Source organism: Castor canadensis, chromosome 11, assembly GCF_047511655.1.
Source record: "Castor canadensis chromosome 11, mCasCan1.hap1v2, whole genome shotgun sequence".
Classification (NCBI taxonomy): domain Eukaryota; kingdom Metazoa; phylum Chordata; class Mammalia; order Rodentia; family Castoridae; genus Castor; species Castor canadensis.
This window is the reverse complement of record NC_133396.1, coordinates 61287356-61308762: the sequence shown is the minus strand read 5'-3', so window position 1 is coordinate 61308762 and position 21407 is coordinate 61287356. Positions and strand designations below refer to the sequence as shown.

General features: G+C 50.1%; 2 protein-coding genes and 1 non-coding gene across 6 annotated transcripts in view; 1 reads left to right on the top strand and 2 right to left on the bottom strand.

Moving 5' to 3' along the window:
* Positions 1–2832, bottom strand: part of Mink1 (misshapen like kinase 1) — a 50380-nt gene extending 47548 nt beyond the window's left edge. For both annotated transcript variants that reach the window (XM_074047080.1, XM_074047072.1), the window contains exon 1: positions 2522–2832. Coding sequence is in view for 1 of the 2 variants with exons in the window: in XM_074047072.1 (XP_073903173.1) it covers positions 2522–2578 (57 nt within the window). In the remaining variant the exon portion in view is untranslated. The remainder of the gene's footprint in view (positions 1–2521) is intronic.
* A 4067-nt stretch (positions 2833–6899) lies between these two features.
* LOC141414444 (small nucleolar RNA SNORA28) lies at positions 6900–7021 on the top strand. Its single transcript, XR_012439472.1, has one exon. It is a non-coding gene; the product is annotated as a small nucleolar RNA SNORA28 (small nucleolar RNA).
* Positions 7022–8179: 1158 nt separating this feature from the next.
* Positions 8180–19442, bottom strand: Pld2 (phospholipase D2). 3 transcript variants are annotated; one of them, XM_074047063.1, is made up of 25 exons: positions 19314–19442; positions 18693–18802; positions 18473–18603; positions 18230–18372; positions 17897–18005; positions 17733–17798; positions 17557–17615; positions 17362–17454; positions 17118–17270; positions 16026–16175; positions 13762–13845; positions 13585–13663; positions 12803–12913; positions 12484–12654; positions 11911–12037; positions 11606–11724; positions 11401–11514; positions 11158–11262; positions 10854–10942; positions 10628–10741; positions 10427–10476; positions 10034–10168; positions 9686–9839; positions 9226–9340; positions 8180–8960 (listed from the first exon to the last, which is right to left on the bottom strand). In XM_074047063.1, exons 2-25 carry the CDS (start codon positions 18799–18801, stop codon positions 8736–8738), a joined length of 2805 nt encoding a protein of 934 aa, XP_073903164.1. In that variant the 5' UTR covers position 18802; positions 19314–19442; the 3' UTR covers positions 8180–8735. The 3 variants fall into 3 exon arrangements, with proteins under 3 accessions (XP_073903164.1, XP_073903165.1, XP_073903166.1); XM_074047064.1 differs by lacking the exon at positions 18693–18802 and having other exon boundaries at positions 19314–19435; XM_074047065.1 differs by lacking the exons at positions 18473–18603; positions 18693–18802; positions 19314–19442 and having other exon boundaries at positions 17897–17982; positions 18230–18365.
* Positions 19443–21407: the final 1965 nt, after the last annotated feature.

The following is a 21407-nucleotide window of genomic DNA, read 5'->3' as shown; positions in this document are numbered from 1 at the left end:
AAGTCACAACCTGAACTCCAGACCCCATGTGTCTCGCCATAGTACCATACTACCATGCTGGTGGAGAAACAGAGCCTCAAAGAAGTCGCTGGCAGAGTGGTAGAGTACCTGCCTAGCAAGCGTGAGGCCCTGAGTTCAAACCCCAGTACTACAAAAAAAAAAAAAAAAGTTGATTGCTTTTTCTGTGGCCACAAAATAGCAGGTCCATCTGGCCTCCTCCCACATGGCTAAGAGATTGATGCAATTCAATCTTCTCCTAATATCAGAATATTACTCTCATCACCAACTAAGCCCTACTTTGAAACAGGAGGCCAGCATATTAAATGCTCAATATGTTCATCTCTCACAGAGTACCCAAGCTCCTAATACAAGTAAAGGGAGATACACTTTGCTGCTAATTCTCCAGGTCATCATTTCTCTCTGGAAAAGTCAGAGCAGAACAGGGGGTGACTGAGCCAGCTGTTTGACAGAGCTACAGCAGTTCTCTGAGATGAAGTGGAGGAACAGGCACTGAAAAAAGGTCAGCAGCAAGGAGAAAGCACACCTCTCCAGCCCCATTTCAAAGAAGGCACAGTTCTCGCTCAAGCCCCGGAGTACTGGGGTGGTAGAGGTGGACGTGCAATGCTTGCTTCAGAAGCAGAAGGCAGAACAGACAGAAGCACAGGGAACGGTCACCCCGCTGTCCTGAAGGAAAGGAGAGGAGAATAGGCAGGAGGTAAATGAGCAAGGAAGTCCCAAAGAGAAACAGAATTTGTAGAATTGCTAGAAATCCTAGGTTGGGGGTCCAGGCCATGCTACCAGAAGAGGCTAAAGGAGAAGAGAAGCAAGTAGTATCCCTCCAAGTTCAAATCAAAGGTCAGTGGTTTGGATCCACCCATTTTGTAATTGTATTTCACTGAACCTGTGGCCAGAGTTAATCAACAATCAAGGTGGGACAAGAAGGTGGGGGCTCATCCTAGAGTGGAGCACATTAGGGACTTTTTGCTCACAACCTTAACTTCCATCTTACATCCCAACTGAGGTGAGCACCCAGTTCAAACTCTGGCTCAACTGATCTCTCTGAAAACTTTCAGACCCTCTCCCCATCACAAGAGAAAAATTCAATGCTCCCTCCTCAACAACTTATCATCTCTCATCTCCAGCAAATCAGGTCCCATACATAGCCTAACGCTGCACCAAACAAATTATGACCTGAATGGCAAGAAAAAACTGTGTCACCTACAGAAACCCAATTAACAACATGACTCTGCTCTCTTCAATTCTTCTCTCCCTTCCAATCATATCCGGGGCACCTGTGTGGCTGACCGCCTTTTCCTTAGCCAACTCAAAAGCCAGAAGACAATGAGCACAGGGGCCCCCTGAGAAGCTCACGTAGAGATGGGAAACGCTGCTCTCCCAGAACCCAGAACCTTGGCCTATTGAAAGGCTGGAAGGGCACAGGATCAAAAACACCAACTGAGGGACAGTCTGAAGTGTTCACCTTGAAATCACTAAAGCCAAAGCTTCCCGCTGAAGAAAGCATAAATGCTGCTGAAAAGCTCCTAAAGGAGAGCGAGTAAGTGACCCACGTGGGAACAGTAAATGGGTATTTGAGTCCCTGCGGCAACCGTTTCCCCTAAATCCTTTTCCTAGTTAGCCCCTCCCTTGAGAACTCTCCATTGCCTCCACCCCCACTGCTTTCCAAACCTCCCGACTGACCACATGCAGCGTGTGTGTGCGTGTGCATATATGTAAACATCCTCTTCCCAGGCCGGGTTTCCGAAGGGAATCAATGCTTCCCTTCCTCCCCCAGTGCACTTGTCTATCCTCCTAGCCCCACACTGCTGCAGATCTGGTAATGTAATATTCAGGGACCCCGAGGCCGGAAATGCCAGGATCTGAACTGCTGCACTTGAAACGCCAGAGAAAAAGGGATAAGGGAAGGTGAACGTGGGATCGAGGGAGACTGAAGGAGGTGTGGGGTGGAGTGGGAAAGCTGAAATGCCGACCAGGAAAGAGGTGCAAATCAGGGGTAGGCGAGGAAGAGAAAGAAGGATGAGGGGGAGGCTGTCAAGGCAGTTACAAAGTCAAAATTCGAGGAGCCAAGAAAAGAGACGGAGGGAGGAAATAAAGGCGGAAGGGTGGAAAAGGGCCAAGAGGAGGTGAGGAGCTAAAATACTCCGCATGTGATGGGGAGGTGGTTAAGTTCAAGGAAACCAGAGGTGACCCTGAAGTCCCTTGGAGTAAGGAGATCTCAACCCCAGAATAAAGGTAGGGGTGGCTGGGAAGAGAGGAAGCTGGGCACCACAGGGTAGGGACCGAACTAGCTCCCAGAATCTGCAGCGAGTGAGGCGAAGAGGAGAGCAGAGGGCGGGGGCCCAGCAGCAGCAGGAGCCCGGGAAAGGGGCAGAGGGGCCACCGCCGGGGGTGACGGGGCTGGTGAAGGGGCCGCCCGGGGAGCACGTGAAGCGTGCAGCCACCTCTCCCTCCCCTGTGGCGGGGTCAGGAACCTGGGCGAGGCTCGGGGGTGCGGCGCGCTCACCCTCAGTGCGGACAGGTCGATGTCATCCAGGCTGCGGGCGGGGGCTGGGTCGCCCATGGCCTCCGCGGGGAACGGGGCCCCGGGGCCGCTCACGCTCCGGCTTGGTTATTACACTGCCGCCGTCTCCACTTCACACCCATCGGGGGAGCCTGGGGGCGGACTCCACCGCGCCTCCCCCGTAGAAGGGGAGGACCGACCCACCGACTGACAGGAACTACAGCCCGGGAGCCAGCAACCCGAGCCTCCGACTCCTGCGCAGGCGCGGAGCGGCCGTGCCCTGCAAGGGTGGACAAGCGAACGTGACGCGGGCGCGCCGGGTCCCCCTCCCCCTAGGCGCCGACACCTGCGCGCAGGCGCAGGAGAGCAGGCGAATGGCGCGCGCCGGGACTTGAGCGGCCGCGCGAGCCGAGCGTGAAAGAAAGGGGCGGCGGCCGAGGCGACGCGAGCGCGTATGCCCCCCCCACCAACGCCCAGCTGGTGCGCGTGCGCACACGCCTTGGCTTCACTTTCCCTGCTTTTTGCCCTTTCTCTATGGTTTCCTCAGTCGATCTCCTTTGACGCCTTTCCTTTCCTTTCCCTCCTTCTTTCGTGTGTCCAGCTGCCAATCAAAGCCACCCACCTCTCTATTTGCGGGGTTAGGGAGGCGGGACCCAACCCCCTCTATTACTAGGGGGGTTGTTATGGTAACTCCCCACGCAAGGGCTGGTGGCCTCTAGATAGGACGGGCTGTCCACCCACCCAATTGCCATGGCAACAGTGGAGCCGCTGAAGGAGGGGCCTCTCTGTGAGAACTTGGCTGGAGAAACCACGTGGGGCAGGCGGAGGGCTGGAGGGGAGACTGGTTGCTTCAGGAATGCTCTTTATTTCCTTCTGTAAATGGAGTGGGTAGTGTTGGAGAGCGGTGCACATATTTAAGGACGGGGAATCCTACTGCAGACTTTATCTCAGTACCTCTCTAAGCAAAGTGTTCTGCACAAAGGAACTATCGCTGGAATCTCGAGTGGCAAAGGGGGAACGGGAGGAAACTATTCAATCCCTTTAAGTCTTGCTCAGGTCACCTTATAGCTAGTTGTGTTGGGACAGCACCCTGAGTCATTAGCCTCACTGGAGGCTGGGTAGAACAGAGTCATGTTTTGCCGCTGACCGACGTGCTGTGTGACCTTGAGCAAGTGGATTTGCTTCTCTGGATTTTCTTTCACTATGAAGTTGAGTGGGGAAGGTTGTATATGAGTCTCAAGCTCTCTTCCAGCACCAATACTATATCTGAAAAACCCCATCAACAGTCTTAATATAAACATCACTTAAAGAATTTGAGTGAAGGGTAAATGCCATACTTTGGAAAAGAGCGGAATGCCACCCTTTCTGGACCCTTCTCCTTAGCACATTTGGGTACACATCTGGGCTTGCTCCCCTCCCCCTTCCTAATTTGTTTACCTTGCCATAGATCTTATCCAAGCCACCCCTCGCCATTTACCTCCATTACTTTGTTATCCTCCTACTGGGCTTTCCTGCTTGGCCCCCTCAAGTCAATTCTTCACACCCAGAGTGGTTTTTCTAAAACTCAGATCTGACATCACTCTGAAGACCCTTTGCTGAACCTCGCAGTCTGGAGGTTGAAGCAGGAGAATCACTAATTCCAGGTCAGCCTGGGCTACATAGGGAGACCCTGTCTGAAACAGACAAGGGGTGGCAGAGTGGCTCAAGTGGTAGAGCACTTGCCTAGCAAGCATGAAGCCTTGAGTCCAAACCCCAGTACCACCAAAAAACAAAACAAAACAATAATACCCTTTGCTGGTTCCCACTGTCTTGTGGGTAGAGTCTAAAGCATGGTGTCAAAAACTCTTCAAAATATTCTGCCTGCCTCTCCGGCCTTATTTTTCAGTATTTATTTTTCAATTATTCATTCTTCCAATTCCCATGTTCCAGCTACAATAAAATACTCTACCCACAGCTCCCCGAACTCTGCATACTGTCCCCAGTATTTGTTTCTTCTCCATGGAATAATCCCCAGCCTCCACACCCTGCCCACTGTCATTATCCTTCACTTTGTCCTGTGTGTTGAAATCACCCCCTCTCTGAAATCCGTCTTGACCCACTGAGTTTGGCTCTTCTGTTTTAGCTTTCTGGCTTAAGCCGTTGGCAACATTTAACACTTTGTAAATGTGTTTTGAATTTACTTTAAAGCAGAAATGATGTTAGTCTTGTTCAGCATGGGCCGGCACCTACTAGAAGTTTGGGAACACTTAAATTGAACGAAGGCCTCTGTTGTTTGGTAGGCAATATAGAAGTTCAGGAAAAATATAAACTTTGAAGTTAGTGCTGTAGGTAGATGACTAACTTTTCTTAGGTACAATCCTAATTGTGTGTTAAAAACGGAGATAACAGCATGATTAGGATAAAATGATTTGTGTATATAAAGCATTTAACATATACTAGAGCCTCAATAAACTTACTAATGCCTGAGTCACAGAGTGTTTAATAAAGTGATGATACTCCATGAATGAAAGAGCAAACCAAGATCACAGGGAACGAATGAATGGCCACCCAAGCCTCAAAGGCAATGTAGTCTGGGGGGAGGGGTGTAGAGTACAAGATTGGCTCTAAACTGTTAACTACTGAAGCTGGAGTATGGACACAGGGATATAGATGGATATATGAAGATTCATTTTCCTTTTCTCTACTTTTGTATGTATTTGAGGTTGTCCATAATAAAAACTTTAAAAGAGTCCCTGGTGAAGGAAGTCTTGGACTAGGCATCAAGAAGCTAAAATATTAAGGACCGATGGTGTGGATCAAGCAGTAAGAGCACCTGCCTAGCAAGCATGAAGCCTGAATTCAAACCCCCTTCCTGCCAAAAAAAAAAAGAAAGAAAAGTTAAAATATTAAAAGTAAGATAGGTTGGAAGGGTGTTTAGCATGCAGCAAGGTCCTGGGTCCACCCCAAGAACTAAACAAGAAGAAAGACTAGGGTTCTTGGAAGATGAGTAGACACTGCAGAAATCATTAACCTTGGGAGACTGGACTGTGTCTCTCCATTTTGAGTCTAGTAGTATTTTTTCTTTCTTTTTTCAGTGCTAGGGATTGAACCCAGAGCCTCCAGTGTGCTGAGATAAGCTGTGTCACTAAACTGTACTCCCAACTCTTAGAGCCTATTCTTTTTATCCCAAATTCTGTTTTCCTTCCTTGCATTGTGTTTGGCCACCAATTAAGACTGCAGGATTAGGGCTGGCAGAGTGGCTCAAGCAGTAGGGTGCCGGCCTAGCAAGTGTGAGGCTCTGAGTTCAAACCCAGTGCTACCAAAGAAAAAAAAAAAGACTCCAGAATTGGCCGGGCATGGGGATGCTCATTTGTAATCTAGCGCAGGCTATAAAACAAGATGGTGTCTCAAAAAGTCAAAAACAACCCCTCCAGGACTAAGGAGGGGAGGGCAGATAGTCTGAAGCAGAAGCCCCCTAGTCTACCCTATTCCACTTTAAGCAGGTAAAGATCCCCCTAGGGAAAGAGGAATTTAGTGCTAACAGTGAAGCTAATTAACAGAACATTAATTAGTACCAAAAGACTGCTTTGTGTAGGAAGGGAATTTTTTGGCATGGAAGTGGCTTTTTTTTTGAAAACAGGATCTTACTATGTAATCAGGCTGACCTTGAACTCTCAATCCTCCAGCCTCTGCCTCTGAATGCTGGGATTATAGAGACACCCCACCACACCCAGACTTGGAAGTCTCTTCTTGAGAGAACTACAGAGTTGGAGTCAAAGGAGAAAATGGGGCAAGGCAACCTGGTCCCCTTCCTTCATGTGACTATCTGCCCAGCATATCCCTCTTCCGTGAAGTCTTCCTAAACTCACTTTATTCCCTTCAGTTTCTCCCTGGCCAGTTCTGAGGACTGGTGTGAGACTGGGAGAGCCAGTACCTGTGCTCAACATTTTTCTAATTGCAAAATATTTCAGACATATAAAGATACATGTGTATAGATAGATAGATAGAAAGAAATCCGTACACCCACCACTCAGCTTAAAAAATAAAGAACAGGAGTTGTAGTTTAGTGGTAGAACACTTGCCTAGCGTACACAAAGCACAGAGTTCGATGCCCAGCACTGCAAAATAAATAAAGTTATCAGTTGAGTTGAAACTATCTGTGTACCCCTCCTAGGAAGTAAACATCCTCAGTTCCGTGTATGCAATCCTCTTTTACCATCTATACCATTCATTCTGTCTTTTTCCTCTGGAGCAATGCTGTCCAATAGAACTTTGTGCAATGACGGAAATGGCCTACACCTGTACCATCCAAAATGCCGGCCACTAGCAGCAAGTGGCTTCTGAGCACCTGAAACCTGGCTGATGTGAGGCAATAAAGTTTTATTCTCCTCTGCAAGCAACACTGCAACACTGTGGCAGATGATTGAAACTGTCTGACACAATTTGAGCTTGCTATAGCATGAGTCTAACCTATTCCAGCGCTCTCTCCTCTATGAGACAAGCCGTTATATAGACTTAAACAGTATTATTAAATTTTTTTTAAAAAACTTTTATTCTCTTCACCCGCCCCACAGTGGTAGGAATTGAACTCAGAGCCTCATACATGCTAGACAAATGCCATACCTCTGAGCTAGGCCCCAGTCCTCTGTCTCGTTTTAATTCATTTGAACTGAAATAGCTAAATGTGACTAGTAATTACTATAATACAAAGTGAAGCTCCAGAACACATGCTATGGGGGTGGTGGAGACTCTAGAACAGTGCCTGGCAGGTAGTGGGTACTCAATAGATATTTAGGTCAGTGACTGAGTCTTTAGCCAGTCAGTCATATAAATATTATTCTCATTTCAGTCATCACTGAGGCCCAGAGAAGTGACATGACTTGATAAGGTCACCTAGCTTCCAAGTGATAAGCCCGGGATTTGGGTCCAGTTCTCCCTGACCTCTAGGGAGGTGTTGGCATCAAACCCAGGGCCTCATGCATGCTGAGCACAAGCCTTACTGTAGCAGGAAAGGGGAGATCAGAAAAGAAACAGCCTTTTTCTTTCAACAGGCTGTTCTGACAACTAGACGGGGGAGGGGATGGCATTGCAGAGAGATAAAACTTAAAAGAATTGAAACATGAAGGTCACAAAGCACTGGGGAAATGAAATAGCCAATGAAGTCACATGCAAACATATGTGGGTTGAACCTTACTTTTTGCTTCTATAACCTGCTTGCAAGGGTATATAAGATAAGGTGAGACCCCTTTGTTCTCGGGGCTCAGCCTTTGGACACAAGTCCACTGGGTCTGTGCCGGCACAATAAACGTTGCTTCCTGCTAATCTGCCTCAGAGACTCCTGTCTCAGCTCATAATTTCCCGCAACATTACCACTAAGCTACATCCCCAAACTCAGGCCTATACCCTAAACCACTCCAAAAGGGGCTCCCATCACTGGCAGCTGCAGTGGTGGCTCCAGTGTTCTCTGGTTGTCTTGGTTTGGCCCTGCCCTTCCTTCTACTCAGGTGAGACTGTGTGAACACCTTCTCTTCTCAGGAGCCTGGTGACTGAACTTGTAAGGTACGGACAAGAAGTATAGAGATTCAGACAAGAGAAAGGAGTGAGGTGGAGGGAGACTGGTGTCCTGTGCAGGCAGGGATGGGCGCCTAAGACACATCAGCTCCTCCAAGGAAGAGACATTGGCCTTTTCTACAGTTTTATTTATGAAATGCTTCTTGAGCTGGTACAAAGTTAGTGTCTATCAGCAGGCTGGTGGGAGAAGTTAGTGTGCCTTTCCCACCCCCACAGGAGCTTGCAGCCTGAAGTGGCTTCATCCTTCCCTCCATCCTGGCAGTAATGGGCTGGGTAAGGCCCTGGGGCAGGGAGGGGACTTAAGGGCAGGAAGAGGAGGGAGAGAAGAGAAAGGCCCAGGACAGCATCCCCTCCTCCAGGAATAAGAGGTTGAACCCCCAGGCCTCCTGGCGGGAGGTAGGCTTCTCTTCTGGAGTAGTGGCTTAAACCAGACAGCAAAAGGACGAGCCTCCTTTGGACCTTCTCCTGTCTCCCCAGGCCAGGCCCAAGGATGCCCCCTTTGGCTACTTCTCAAGTAAGGGTCCTCTGTGACTTCTCTAGTCTCCTTCAGGGATACCCACCGCCCTAGAGCTCCAAGGGCACTGCCCTCAGTCCTCAGGGTTTGGGGCAGGAAGTAAGACATGGTAGAGCCCAGCAGCCGGTCACCTCTCCTTGGCTGAAGCCTCAGCTACGTCCACACCTCTAAGGGTATCATGCCCTCCTTGCTCCCCAGCGAGGGCAGCAAAGACTCATCCTCCAGAAACTTGAGGGGGAAGTGAACCAGGTGACCCTGGACCTGGTTGAGCTCAGACCGGGCCAAGGGAGGGCTGACCACCGCCAGGGGCTTCACAGCCACATACTCCCGGAGAGTCCGCAGGGAACGCGTAGCATTGGATGGCAGGCAGCGGAAGATCTGGGGGTGAAAGGGAGGGCAGGTGAGCCGATTAGGTTTGGGGAGACTCTCCCAAGAATCCAAGCCAACTGGGATATACTCCCCACTCCCCGTAACCACCTCTTAGCCTCCCTCATATTGATTTGGGCCACTAAGTCCCCAGCAGTAAATGCTCTCCAGATGCTTATCCCCCTTCTAGGAATGACTGTGTGATGGGCTTCTCTCCATCCCACCCTGAGCAGGACAACCCATCAATTCCCCCAGGCTAGCCCCATTCAACTCCCACCTGCTCATAGATATTGGCATTGTTCTCTGCTGTCTCTTGCCACAACTGGAAGAAGTCATCACAGACAGGGTCTCGGAGATCCAAGTCTGGCCGGGCATTTGCCCCAAGAATAATACTGTGGAAGAAAAAGTCCCAATGGGGTCAGATTGAGATCCTTAGAGAAGCTGAATACCAGAAAAGACAAGTGTCCCTACCCTGGTACTTCAAAATAGATGTGATAAATGGTGAAGTACATGTAAATGAGTCTGGCAGAGCTTTATCTCTACTTTGATGTTTAAAAACAATTATTTAAAAAAGTTTTTCCTCACTTTTTTTGGTATTCCTACTTTGCTGATACCCTAACTAGATTAGTCTGCCTACTGGGAACTCAAGAACTGTCTGTAAGATGCCTTTGCATTCAGCTCAAAAGACAGACCCCTGCTGCCCCCACCTCTACCCGGCAGCACCCCACCTGTCCTACCTGAAACAGTGCTTCCGCAAACTCGAGGCAAATCTGCCTGCCTGGTACTCAGCTCCATCCATGAGGGATGGCTCCATTTCTGTGTCCTCAATCAGCACAGCCAGTTCACTGTCCCGTTTCCCTAGCAAACTCCGATCATTGATGTTTGCAGAACCTGGGGTGTGAGCAGGACACATTGTGTCTGCCTGGGCCTGGGGGGATCGCCCCCTTACACCTCATCACTTTCACCAGAGCCCCAGCCTGTGGGCAACCCCACCTTGAGCCTCAGCTACAGTCTCTCTCATCTCCCCCAGCACTTTGCCCCTCTGCACCCTCCTCTCAAGGCCTGGGCTCAGATCCACCACTGACCAATGATGACTGTCCGGTCATCAGCAATGAGTATCTTGCTGTGGATATAGATGAGCTCTGAGACTGGATGCCCTCCCAGCTCTCCATGTGTGCGAAGCCCACAGATGGACATGTAGTCCCGCCACGCTGTTCCCACTGCACAAGAGATGGGGGAGGCAAGAGAGAGGGAGGTGAGAGATGCCCTCTTTGAGCAGTGGGGCCATAGGGCCCCATTTCACTTCTCTCCTCACTTTAGAAGCCCTGCTAGAGTCTAGTCCTTACAATTCTGCCTGCAACGAAAGGAAAGGCTACCTGTGGTGGAATGACAGCCTCCTTCCCCCTCCCAGGCCCCTAGCTTTCCCATCTCCCTCTCCCCAGGAATCCAGGGCTTGAACTTCCAGACCCAGCACTCACTGGCTGCTTTGAGACGATGTAGGATTGAATATTCCCCACGACACAGGGTTCTAAGAGAAAAGAAAGGGTGAAGCTAGAGAAGGGGGAGAGGAGGTGTCAGGAGAGAGGTGGACCTCAAAGATCCAGCAGGAAGGAATCAGGACAGGGTGGGGGTAGGGGAGATAGAGCCATGGAGAAGTGGAGTCTGGCTGAGGATGTCACCTGTAAGTGAAGTGCAGAATGGCCTGGATGGAATTACCACCACCTGTGGAGATGTCTCCTTCAAAGCCAGGGAGCAAGGGCAAAAGCACATAGACTCGGAAACATTGGCCCTGTCTGGGAACAGGGGCAGAATGAGAGGTGTGATGGTCCCTAAAGTGGGCTCCACCCCATCCAGCTGGGCTTAAACCATGCCCACAGTCCCCACCTTCCTAACAGTCCACCTTACTTGTGGGCCTTCAGGATTCTGTCCACAATCTCATCTCCCACCTTGTTCAGAACCGTGCGCTCATCTGAACAGCTAATGAAGAACTGATTCTGGGGCATGGACCAAAGAGAGACATTAACAGCCTGGCCCTGGTCCCTGCCCTCAGCTCCCAGTCCCCACTTTCAGGACCCTGGCTCCAGCTTAGACCCCAACGCAGGCTTCTGCATTTGCTCCAGGCCCAGTTACACCAGCCCTGAATAACTGATCCCACTGGCACCCCAGGCTCTCTTGGAACATCCCTTCCATTTCTCTCCCCCAGTCAGACCTCAATGTAGAGGAAGTGCTTGCTCTCCCTGATGGTGTGCAGGTAGGCATTAAGGATGGAGTTCTCTAAAGTCCCCGCTGACCAGCGATCCACAGATCTCAAGACCTACAGGAATGGTGAATATGATGTCGTTCCTAACTCCAGGAGAGGAAGAATCTGAGGGGCTCTCATATCAGGGAAGGTGGGTGGGGCACCAGGCTGAAGGCAAGGTGGGGAACAGCTGGCTAAAATCAGGAACCTCACCTGCACAGTGGTGCACTGCCCACCTGGGAGTGTGAAGGGGAGCTGGTTTGCAGTGCTGGTGGACTTAGGCAGCAGGTATGGGTACATGGGTGTCTTGTATTTGGCCTTGGTGGTCTGAAGTGGAGGAATGACAGAATCAGCAGGAGGTGGCAAAGTGAGCATGCTTCCCTTCCCTCCCTTAAGCTCCCACAAAGAGAGTGAGCACCTTGGTGAAATTCCAGCGCTGGATGAAGTGCCGCGCAAGGTCCCGGGCAGCTGAGCCATGGACGACCACCCCAACATCTCGCCATGGCATCCGGGGTGTGGTCTCTCTGTCAATAAAATCTGGGAGGCCACCCAGAAGGGTCAGGAGAGAAGTGTGGTCAGGACTGGTGTGCTGAGGATACTTGGAGCAGGCAGGAAGAGAAGCCTTCCAGAGCAAAGGCTGCACTGTCCTCGACCCACTGAGTTCCATTACAGTCCCAAGCCCAGGTTTAAGCTCCTGGAGACCTTTCGAGAGAGTAGCCTCACCTTCAAAAGGCCGGTCCAGGTGCACCCAGTCCTTGGTGATCAGATTGCTATAGTCCTTGCCCAGCCAGAAGAAGTGGTTGTGAGAGAGGTCTGGGGTGGTTGCAGAGTCTGGGCACGGGGTGGGAGGCTGTAGGGGGAGCACACCAAGCCCAGAGCAAGGTAAAGTCATGGTGGTCATAGATGACCAGGCCATAGAGAAGACAGGAGCACTGAAACAGTGTGAGACACAAAGAAGAGGAAGGAAACAACAGTTTGATGCCTCAGCCTTTCCCTTCAGCTATACCTAGTATTTTCAAAGTGAATTCTTGGCTGGGTGGGGTGGTATATGTCTATAATCTTAGTACTTGGGAGGCTGAGGCAGAAGGATCTCAAATTTGAGGCCATCCTACATTACCTGTCTCAATTAAAAAAAAAAAAAAGGGGGGGGTGGTTCTTGGGAACCCAGAAAGACTGAAGAACTCTGCGGGTGCACAGTACCTGGGAAGTCTGGAGGGGAAAGGCTAGAGCTGGGAAGGGATGTGGATTCAGGTTAACTGGGTGTGGGAGAGCTCAGGAAGGCTTTGGGGGAACTACCTGTGAGGTGGCTGACTCAGAGGCATCCCCAAGGTCAGTCAGTCTGTACTGCAGATCATCCCAGCGGCCATAGGCGAGGTCCAACCCCCCTAAGAAGGCCACTACTTGGTCTACCACCAGAAGCTTCTCATGATGGGCCCACAACGTCACCTGGTCTGGGTGGCGCATCACCTGGAGACATATGGAGTTCATGAGGTTAGGTTTCATGAGAAGACAGAAGGGACAGCTGGAAGGATGAGACCCTCCAGGAAGAGGAAGGGTTGAGGGAATGGGAAGTTTGGTGAGGAGGGCGGTAGTGTGGGAGGAGTCTCTGTGTCACCTTTACATTGGGGTGCAATAGCATCAGAATCCTCTTGCTGTAGCCACTGTTGATGCCCAAGGCCAATTCCACTTCTTTAAACAGCAGTATGGACACACGGACACCCTCTTCCTGGTGATGAGCCAGGGGAATCAGATCCTAGTGCCTCTTTCCATCTTCCCAAACCCTTCCCCACACTCAGATTTCCATTTCCATATGTGCCTATACCCCCTGGAGAGCCTAGATGCTCTTCCATGTGCACTCTGTCTTGATGCTTGCAGCAAGCAGATTGAATGCCATCTGCTCACCCACTCATCTATCCACATACCTGCCACTTACCTTTCATAATCTACCCATCTTCTCAGTCATTTACTCATTAGTTTATCTACTGTCCACTGTTCACCAACTTCCTACACACCTTCCTTTTCCTCCAACTTTCCAACTCATACCCTTCCATCCATCTCCCTTTCCACCATCTATCCATCCACGTACCCTTCCTCTCACTCATCAGCACCCATAAATGCCCCCTATGCAACAGGTTCTGTGCTTTGTACTGGAGCTAGTGACGTTAATCAGTCAGGTGAAAGAGCCAGAACACGTGAGCCCCGAGGTAATGCAATAAAGCATTATGGGTACTGTCTATGACAGTACTGGAAAGGGGAAGCAGGGAGGAGGAGGTGATGCTTGACAGACACTAAGCCCAAAGGACACATTTCCTTCCCCTGAAACCTTAGATCCCCAACCTTCTCCCGCGCTGCAGCCCTTCTAATTAACCTCCACCCTCCAGCCAGACCAGTCCTCACAGCCTTCCTCTTGAGCATAATGTCCAGTCTCCAGTCATCGGAATGGGCTGGCCGCTTCAGGTAAACTTCAGGACTCAACCTGGGATCCAGGGCAGAGTGGGAGAGGTAAGCTAAGCTCCAGGCAGCCCACCACTCTTCCCCTCACTTGTACACTGATCTCCTCCTTTCCCCACTCACCACCAGTCTGAGATGAAAATCTCCTCTCGAGCTCGCAGGATGGCATCTGCCACAGCAGCGAAGTAACCTGCCCCATTCACAAACCTGGGGGGAGGCCAAGCCAAGGAGATCAGGGGAGTCAGAAGCCAGAAAGCTCTGAAGAGTGAAGACCAGAGGACAGCCATGGGTAAGAGGTGACAGCAGGAATGATTGAAGAGGTCAAATGGTATCAGATATAACAAAAGTGGTGGTTAGCAGTATGATTTTCCAGTGTATGCTAAATAAAAATAAAAAGGACAAAAGACACAATAAACTAAAGAAAAGACTGGGAGTATTAATACATCACACATAAAGAGCTACAGTAAATCAATATGAAAAAGACACAGAAGCCAAATCAAGAATGAACTGACAATTCAAAGAAAAGAACTGACAATTCACAGAGGAAATTAAAATGGCCAGTCAGGGGGCAGGGTGGAGAAATGACCCAAACAATGTATGCACATGTGAATAAATGAATAAAAAAAAAAATGGTCAGTCACAGAAAAGATGTTTACTTTCTCCAGAAAACAAGAAATTGAAATTAAAATGAAACAACTCCTTAAAATCAGTACAAGGGACTGAACTCAGGAGTTTGGGTATATTAAGCAAGCACTCTACCACTGGGCTATACCCTTAGTCCCTAAAGTAAGATTTAAAAAAATCTACTATGTTGGCAAAATTTAAATCCTAGGGCTGGGTAAGATAATACACACCTGTAATCCCAGTACTTGGGAAGCTGAGTCAGGAAGATGGAGTTCAAGGCCAGCCTGACCTACCCAGGAAGACCCTGTCTCACCATCACCACCCCCGCAAAAAAATTAAAATCATCAGTCCCACATAATATTAGTATGTGAGGAAGTGGGTATTCTCATAGACCCATGAGAACAGATATTTGTTACTAACTTTTTTTTGAGACAAGGTCTTGCTATGTAGTCCAAGCTAGTCTCAAAGTGGCAATCCTCCTGCCTCAGCTTCCAAGTGCTGGGATTACAGTTATGCACCACCATGCCCAGTTACACATACTCTTTGATACCATTAAATATATATAGTAATTTTATTTCTAGAAATATATATTCTGTAATGCTTAGGCAAAAATTATGCTTATGTCAACATTATTTGTAAGAGTGAAAGGTGGGAAATAACCTAAATATATATATTATGAAAATATAATGTATATCCTAACACATGTATAAAGTAGAAAAACAAAGTTGCAGAAGAGGGTGTATGATCTCTTTTACATTAAAACAAAAAGTAACATTGTATATGTACATATGAAAATATGCAGAAAAGGATCTAGGAAGATAAATATCAAACTGTTGCCAGGGTTACTTCTAGGAAAAGAAATGGGACTGTTGGGAGTAGGACTGGGAGAGAAGTTGTGTGTGGGGTGGGGTGGGGCAAGGAATTGTGCAATGAGCCAGGCACCAGTGGCTCACGCCTGTAATCGTAGTAACTTGGCAGGCTAAGATCAGGCCTCACAGTTTGAGGCCAGCCCGGAAAGCAGTTCCTAAGACCCCATCTCCAAAATGACCAGAGCAAAATGGACTGGAGAAGTGGCTCAAATGGTACAGTGCCTGCTTTGCTAGTGTAAAGCCCTGAGTTCAAATCCCGATACTACTAAAAAAAAAAAATGTTTTGCCAGATGTGGACTCCACAAGATCAGATACTGCCATCTCCCAGACCAGTTTCCAAATACACTAAGCTAATTCTATGTTCTCTGCTTGGATTGCCCGGCTCCATTTTATTTTGCTAAGCAAATCTTGAAGCTGTGCCTTCTGGAAACCTGCCTTGCCATTCCCTCCCTGGAACACTACCAGTATAGCAAATTCACATTTCTTTTGGTGTTACTGGAGTTTGAACTCAGGACATCAGGGCCTCACCCTCGCTAGGAAGGTGCTCTATATCCCTAACTTCACTTTGTTTCATGATTAGATCACCTTCTTCCCTAAACCACAGAAGCCTGTGTCTTACAGTTAGCACTGGACTGGGCACACAGTGGTGCTTTGGAAATGCTTATTAAGTATGTAAATGGAAGAATAAATTGGAGAGATTTGAGGTCATAAACAGAGAGGCTCTAAGTGATTAAAAAGGTCAAAGGAGATTACCAAGTTTGGAGGTCAGGAAAGAATCAGAAAAATCAATATGGTTAAAGAAGTCAGAGGAGATAAAAGAGTGCCAAGAACTCAGAGAATACCGAGGGAGTTAAGAAAGTCACACATAGCTCAGAAGGGACATCAATGTCTCACCACCGGGCCAAGGTCCCAGGCCGGGGTGGGGCATAGCTGTCATGCCGGTGCAGCTGTAGGAAGTCTTTGCCTGGGCCCTGTGCCAGCTCAGTGATCTCCTGACCCCACCACCGGGCCTGTCGGTAGCTGCTACACTTGAGAATCAGGGACCTGGATGGGAACAATGAGATGAGCACTAATCCTCATCCTCCATATCTAGCTATGATCTTGCCCAGAGACCTCCTGCCTTTGGCTATCATCTTTTCCCACTTTCTTCCTTAGTCCCTAATCAAGATTCCACACACAGTTGGGTGCCCAGCAACCAGTATTATACCAGGCATAGGTTTGTTGAATGAATAAATGAATGGATGGGAGTTCTCTTTTTACTTTCTTCGTTTTGGAGACAGAGCTCGCCTCAAACTTGCTAAGTAGCTCAGGCTGGCCTTAACTTCCCCCAACATCCTCTGCTTCTTGAGTACAGGAATACAGGTATGTGTCAACACATCATCTCCCTTTTTTTTTTGGGGTGGGGGGGACCCTTCCCCAGGCTTATACTAATCACCATTCTTTGGGCTTTTTTTTTTTGCCTGTATTTGGGGTTTGAGCTCAGGGCCTCACGCTTGCTAGGCAGGTGCTCTCCGCCAGCCCTTGAGTCACTCCACCAGCCCTTTTTTGTGTAGAGTATTTTTAAGATAGGGTCTCTTGAACTATTTGCCCGGCTGGCTTCGAACTTCGATCTTCCTGATCTCTGCCTCCTTTGTAGCTAGGATTACAGACATGAGCCACTGGTGCCTGACTTCTTTGGGCTCTTACTATAAGAGGATCCCAAGCATCTGGCTGGATTAGTTCCCTGGTTCAAAACAGTGGCCAGCTGGGTGTGGCCTATAATCCTGACATTCTGGAGACTGAGGCAAGAAGATTGCTAATTTGAGGCCAGTCTAGGCTACCTAGAGAGATCCTGTCTCAAAAACAAAAACAAAAAACCCTTGTGACCAGATCAGGGGTGGGAGCTGGGGGTTGGAGAAAGCCTTCCTCTCTCTCCTGCTTAACTCCCCTCAGGGCCACAGACTGCTCCCCACTCCCCATGTGGCTCTTACACTAGACAGGTCTTACCTATGGGAGGTGTCAATCCGAACTCCATACCGTGCCTCTGTGCTCCTCTTTCCCACCTGCACCTCGAAGCCAGGGTCAAAGAGCTGAACAAATGAGATGGCACCAGTCTCCAGGCACATGTAGAGCAGGAAGGAGTCCTTCACCACTAGCCACCTGCAGTGGAGGGGCTCTGTGCAATTCTCTCCACCCTTAGAAGCTCCCTCCTCCTCCCACCACTGACCTGCTGCTTGGTCCCAGCCCTCACCTCTTGGACCAGCGATAACAAACTTGGTCTCTGCCACAGCAGGTGAAGCCAGGAACTCGGTGGCCACCTGAGCGCTTCCGGATCACCCCTTCCCTGCAAGGACAATCAGGAAGAGATGCTGGATGGGGACTCCAAACGCCTGTACTGCCTTGCCTTCTTCTCAGGCAGGCAAAGATGGGAAGTTCCCATACTCACAGTCCTTTGGAGCCCAGGTCTGGGATAAAGGAGAGCTGACTGACTTCCAGGAACTCTGTCTGCAGAGGAAGAAAGACACCATGAATCAAGCTTGGCTTTCAGCCCTTCAGACTATACTAACTCTGCCCCTTTGCTTCTGGGGCAAAAGACCCAGGTGTCCAGTCCCTGGACCTTACCATGGCATGGTAGTTGCGGTAGAAAGACATGGTCAGGAGTCGGTTGAGGTAATTCTCCAGGTATTTCTGAAGGGGGATGGGAGAGAAAGGGAGAAGATAGCACCAGAGCCTCTTGCTCATGAGACCAAGCATGCCTTTCTCGAGGACTTGGTGTCTGGCTGCACCTGTTTGCTGGCTGCATGTCTGGTGGAGCCCTCAGGACCTCCTCGGGGTAGAGAGGGCATCTCTGTGTTGCCTGTCTCCTCTCGAGCTGGAGAATAGGGAACAGCAAAGCTGTGGAAGGGATGGAGTGAGGCTCAGGAAAGAGCTGGGAGGCCGGTGCCTGAAAGACTGGAGATGGGAGAGCTGAGCAGAGAAAGTTTCTTAGTAACCAGGGTCAGGCGAGGGGGCCAAGTGGCCAGAGCTGGCCTGGGAATGAGACCTGGCAGAAAGGAGTGATGGCTGCCATAGGATGAGGGCCACCTGCCCCTCACAGGAAGCTGCCTGGTCCCCCTCACCGAGCCAGAGGGAGCAGACTCATCAAGACTTTGTGTCTCTGGAGGTCTCGATGCAGCTCCTGGAAATGACGAAACTTCTTCTTGGTTGTCCAGGTAAAGTCCCCATGAGTCAAGCGGACAGAATACAGAGTGCAGGTTCCCACCTGGGGATATGAGGAACTGAATCCATGTCCCCTGGCTGTACCCCAGCCCTCCACTCTAGCAGACCTCTCTCTACCCCCTTCCTTCATGCAGCCCAGTCACCTTGGATCCACTGGTGTATCTTTCCGTGCCCACCACCTGGGCTATGACAGGGACCCCCGGGGCGAACACCAACGGATGCACTTTCAGAGGCTGAAGGTTGTAGACAGCCAGAAAGGGGTGCATTCGGTCAGCTGAGAGGAAAGAAAGCCCAAGGGTGTAGATTTCAGGAGGCCCCAGCCCTCTGGTTTTCTCTTCCCTAAGGACCATATTCTCTGTATACCTGGGTCCTCTCCCTCCCTCAGGGTGTCCACCTCATCTGGTTCCATGTGCAACTGGCTGGAGTCCAGGTAGTCCCCATAGGGGAACGGGTTCTCTTGGGTTGCTGTCATCCTAGGAATATGGGGAGGCCTCAGGGAGGTGATCTGTCCTTCAGAACCTTCTCCCCATCCTAACCCCCATGATCCTAATCTTCCCCACCCACCTCATTCCTGCTGACTCCCAACCTCTGATTGCAAATTAACGCCCTCCACCCCACCCCCAACCTCCATCCCCTCCCTCAGTCCATCCAGAGCCCCTAAGCCTCATCCCTGTTCTGTAAGCAGGGCCTTGGGAAACCCCAGCCAGGACAGGATGGCCCTGAACTGGGGCAGCGCAGAAGCCTGGGAAAGGAGCCCCAGGTGCTCGAGAGACCTCGGGGACACCGAGGCTCAAGCCAGACCAGGGTGGTCGGGAGCGGGGATCCAGACGCGAACGAGGAAGTTACACGCTCCACGCCCGGGACAGAAACCCCGAATGTGGGCGCGTGGCTGAGTCAGAAGGCCCGGCAGCCCCAGCCGGTCCCCGTCCCCGCCCGGTTTCCGGGACCGGGACCTCGGCGGCGCCCCCTCCCCGGCCTCCTCACCCTGGCTGCGGGAGCCGGCGCCCGCGCGGGTTCGCGAGCACACGCCGCAGAACTCAGCCGGAGCCACGGCCCACACCCAGCGGACCGGGCCGGGGCGGGCCGGGGCTCAGGACCTGCCCTCGGGGGCGGGCCGGCCCCGAGCCTCACCTCCGCGGGATTCTCGCCCGGCCTGGCCCGCCCCCGCCGCCCGCGGCCCGGCCCGGCTCACTGCCCGCGGGCGCCCTCTGCTCGGTGCGTCCGGCGGCCGCTGTCTGCGGGTCTGTCCGTCCGTCCACCCCGCACCGTCCAACGGAGCCTGTCCCTCGCCAACCAGAGTGCGCTGCACACATTCCTCCACTCCCGCCCCGGGACCCTCCGGCCGCCCGCTGTCTGCGTCCTCGGCGGGGTGCCCCTCCATGGTGGGTGCTGCCAGTGCTGCCTTCCCCGGCCGGCTGCGAACCACACCCGGCCTGGCCCAGGTAGCATTTGTAGATGGAAGGATTGAGGGAATAAAAGTCCCGAAGGATGGTGACTACAAGTTTATTACTTTCTGAAAGGTGACATTCCTTTATTCATTCATAAAATAGTTACTGTGCATCAGACAGAGGGTACGGCAGTAAGCATGCCAGCCTCTGTACCTGCTTGCCTGTAAGTTTCAGTCTAGGGAAAACAACATTTTTTTCGGGTTCTGAAGACATTTCCTTTTTTTTTTTTTTTTTCTTAAAGATTTTTTCCTTCTTTTGATACACATTTGGGTTGTTTCTAGTTTTTGTCTGCTGAATAAAGTTTCCACAAACATTTCTGTGTAAGTCTTTGTGTGTCCACATGTTTTCCTTTCTCTTAGGTAAATAGCTAGGAGTGCAGTTGCTGGGTCATGGAAGTGTATGTTTAACTTAGAAGAAACTGAAGCCGGGAATCTTCGGCTCACGCCTGTAATCTCAGCTATTCAAGAGGCAGCAATCGGGAGGATCGAGGTTCCAGTCAGCCCAGGCAAATAGATCACAAGACCCTATCTCAAACAAACATCACAAAAAAAGGGCTGATGGCATGGCTCAAGGTGTAGGCGCTGAGTTCAAGCCTCACCACCAAAAAAACAAACAGAAGAAACTACCAAGAGCCATACATGATGGTACAGGACTGTAATCCCAACACTGGAGCAGCTGACATGGGAGGATCACAGGTTCAAGGCCTGCTTGGGATATATAGCAACACTTTGTTTCCAAAACAAAATCAGACCTGCCAAACTGTTTTTCAAAATGGCCATTCTGCTTTACATTTCCAAAATCAACGTACAGTACTTCTATAACTACGTATTTACTATAACAGTATTAATACTGTCACTCTTTAGTGTTAGCCATTCCAGTAGGTATATCGTTAGTTTCATTTGCATATCTCTGAATGTTAATGATGTTGACCATGTTTCATATGTTTACTATTTATATATCTTTTTGTTTTACTCGGTACTGGGACTTGAACTCAGGCCCTACACTTTGAGCCACTCAATCAGTCCTTTTTTTGTGATTGGTGTTTTTGAGATAGGATCTCTTGAACTATTTGCCAAGCTGTCTTCCAACCTTGATCTCTGCTTCCTGAGTCAGTAGGATTACAGGCATAAGCCACTGGCATCCGGCGGTCATATATCTTTCATAAAGTGTTCAAGTCTTTTGCTGAATTTTTTTTCGTTTGGTGGAACTGGGGTTTGAACTCAGGGCTTCAGGCTTGCAAAGCAGGTACTCTACCACTTGAGCCACACCTCCAGTACACTTTGCTCTGGTTATTTTGAAGATGGAGTCTTTCGAACTGTTTGCCCAGGTTGGCATCCAACTACAGTCCTCCTGATCTCAGTCTCCAAAAGAGCTAGGCTTACAGGCATAAACCATGGGTGCCTGGCTGTGGCTTGGTTTTTCATTTTCTTAATAATCGTGCCTTTTCCAGGTGACTCAGGGGGGCTGGGGGTCATGGCTCAAGTGGTAGAGTACCTGCCTAGCAAGGGCGAGGTCCTGAGTTCAAACCCCAGTGCCACCAAAAAAAAAAAAAACCAAAACTCCAGGTGACTCAGGCCTGTACTTTGAGATACTTCAGAGGCAGAGATCATGGTTCCAGGCTAGACCTGGC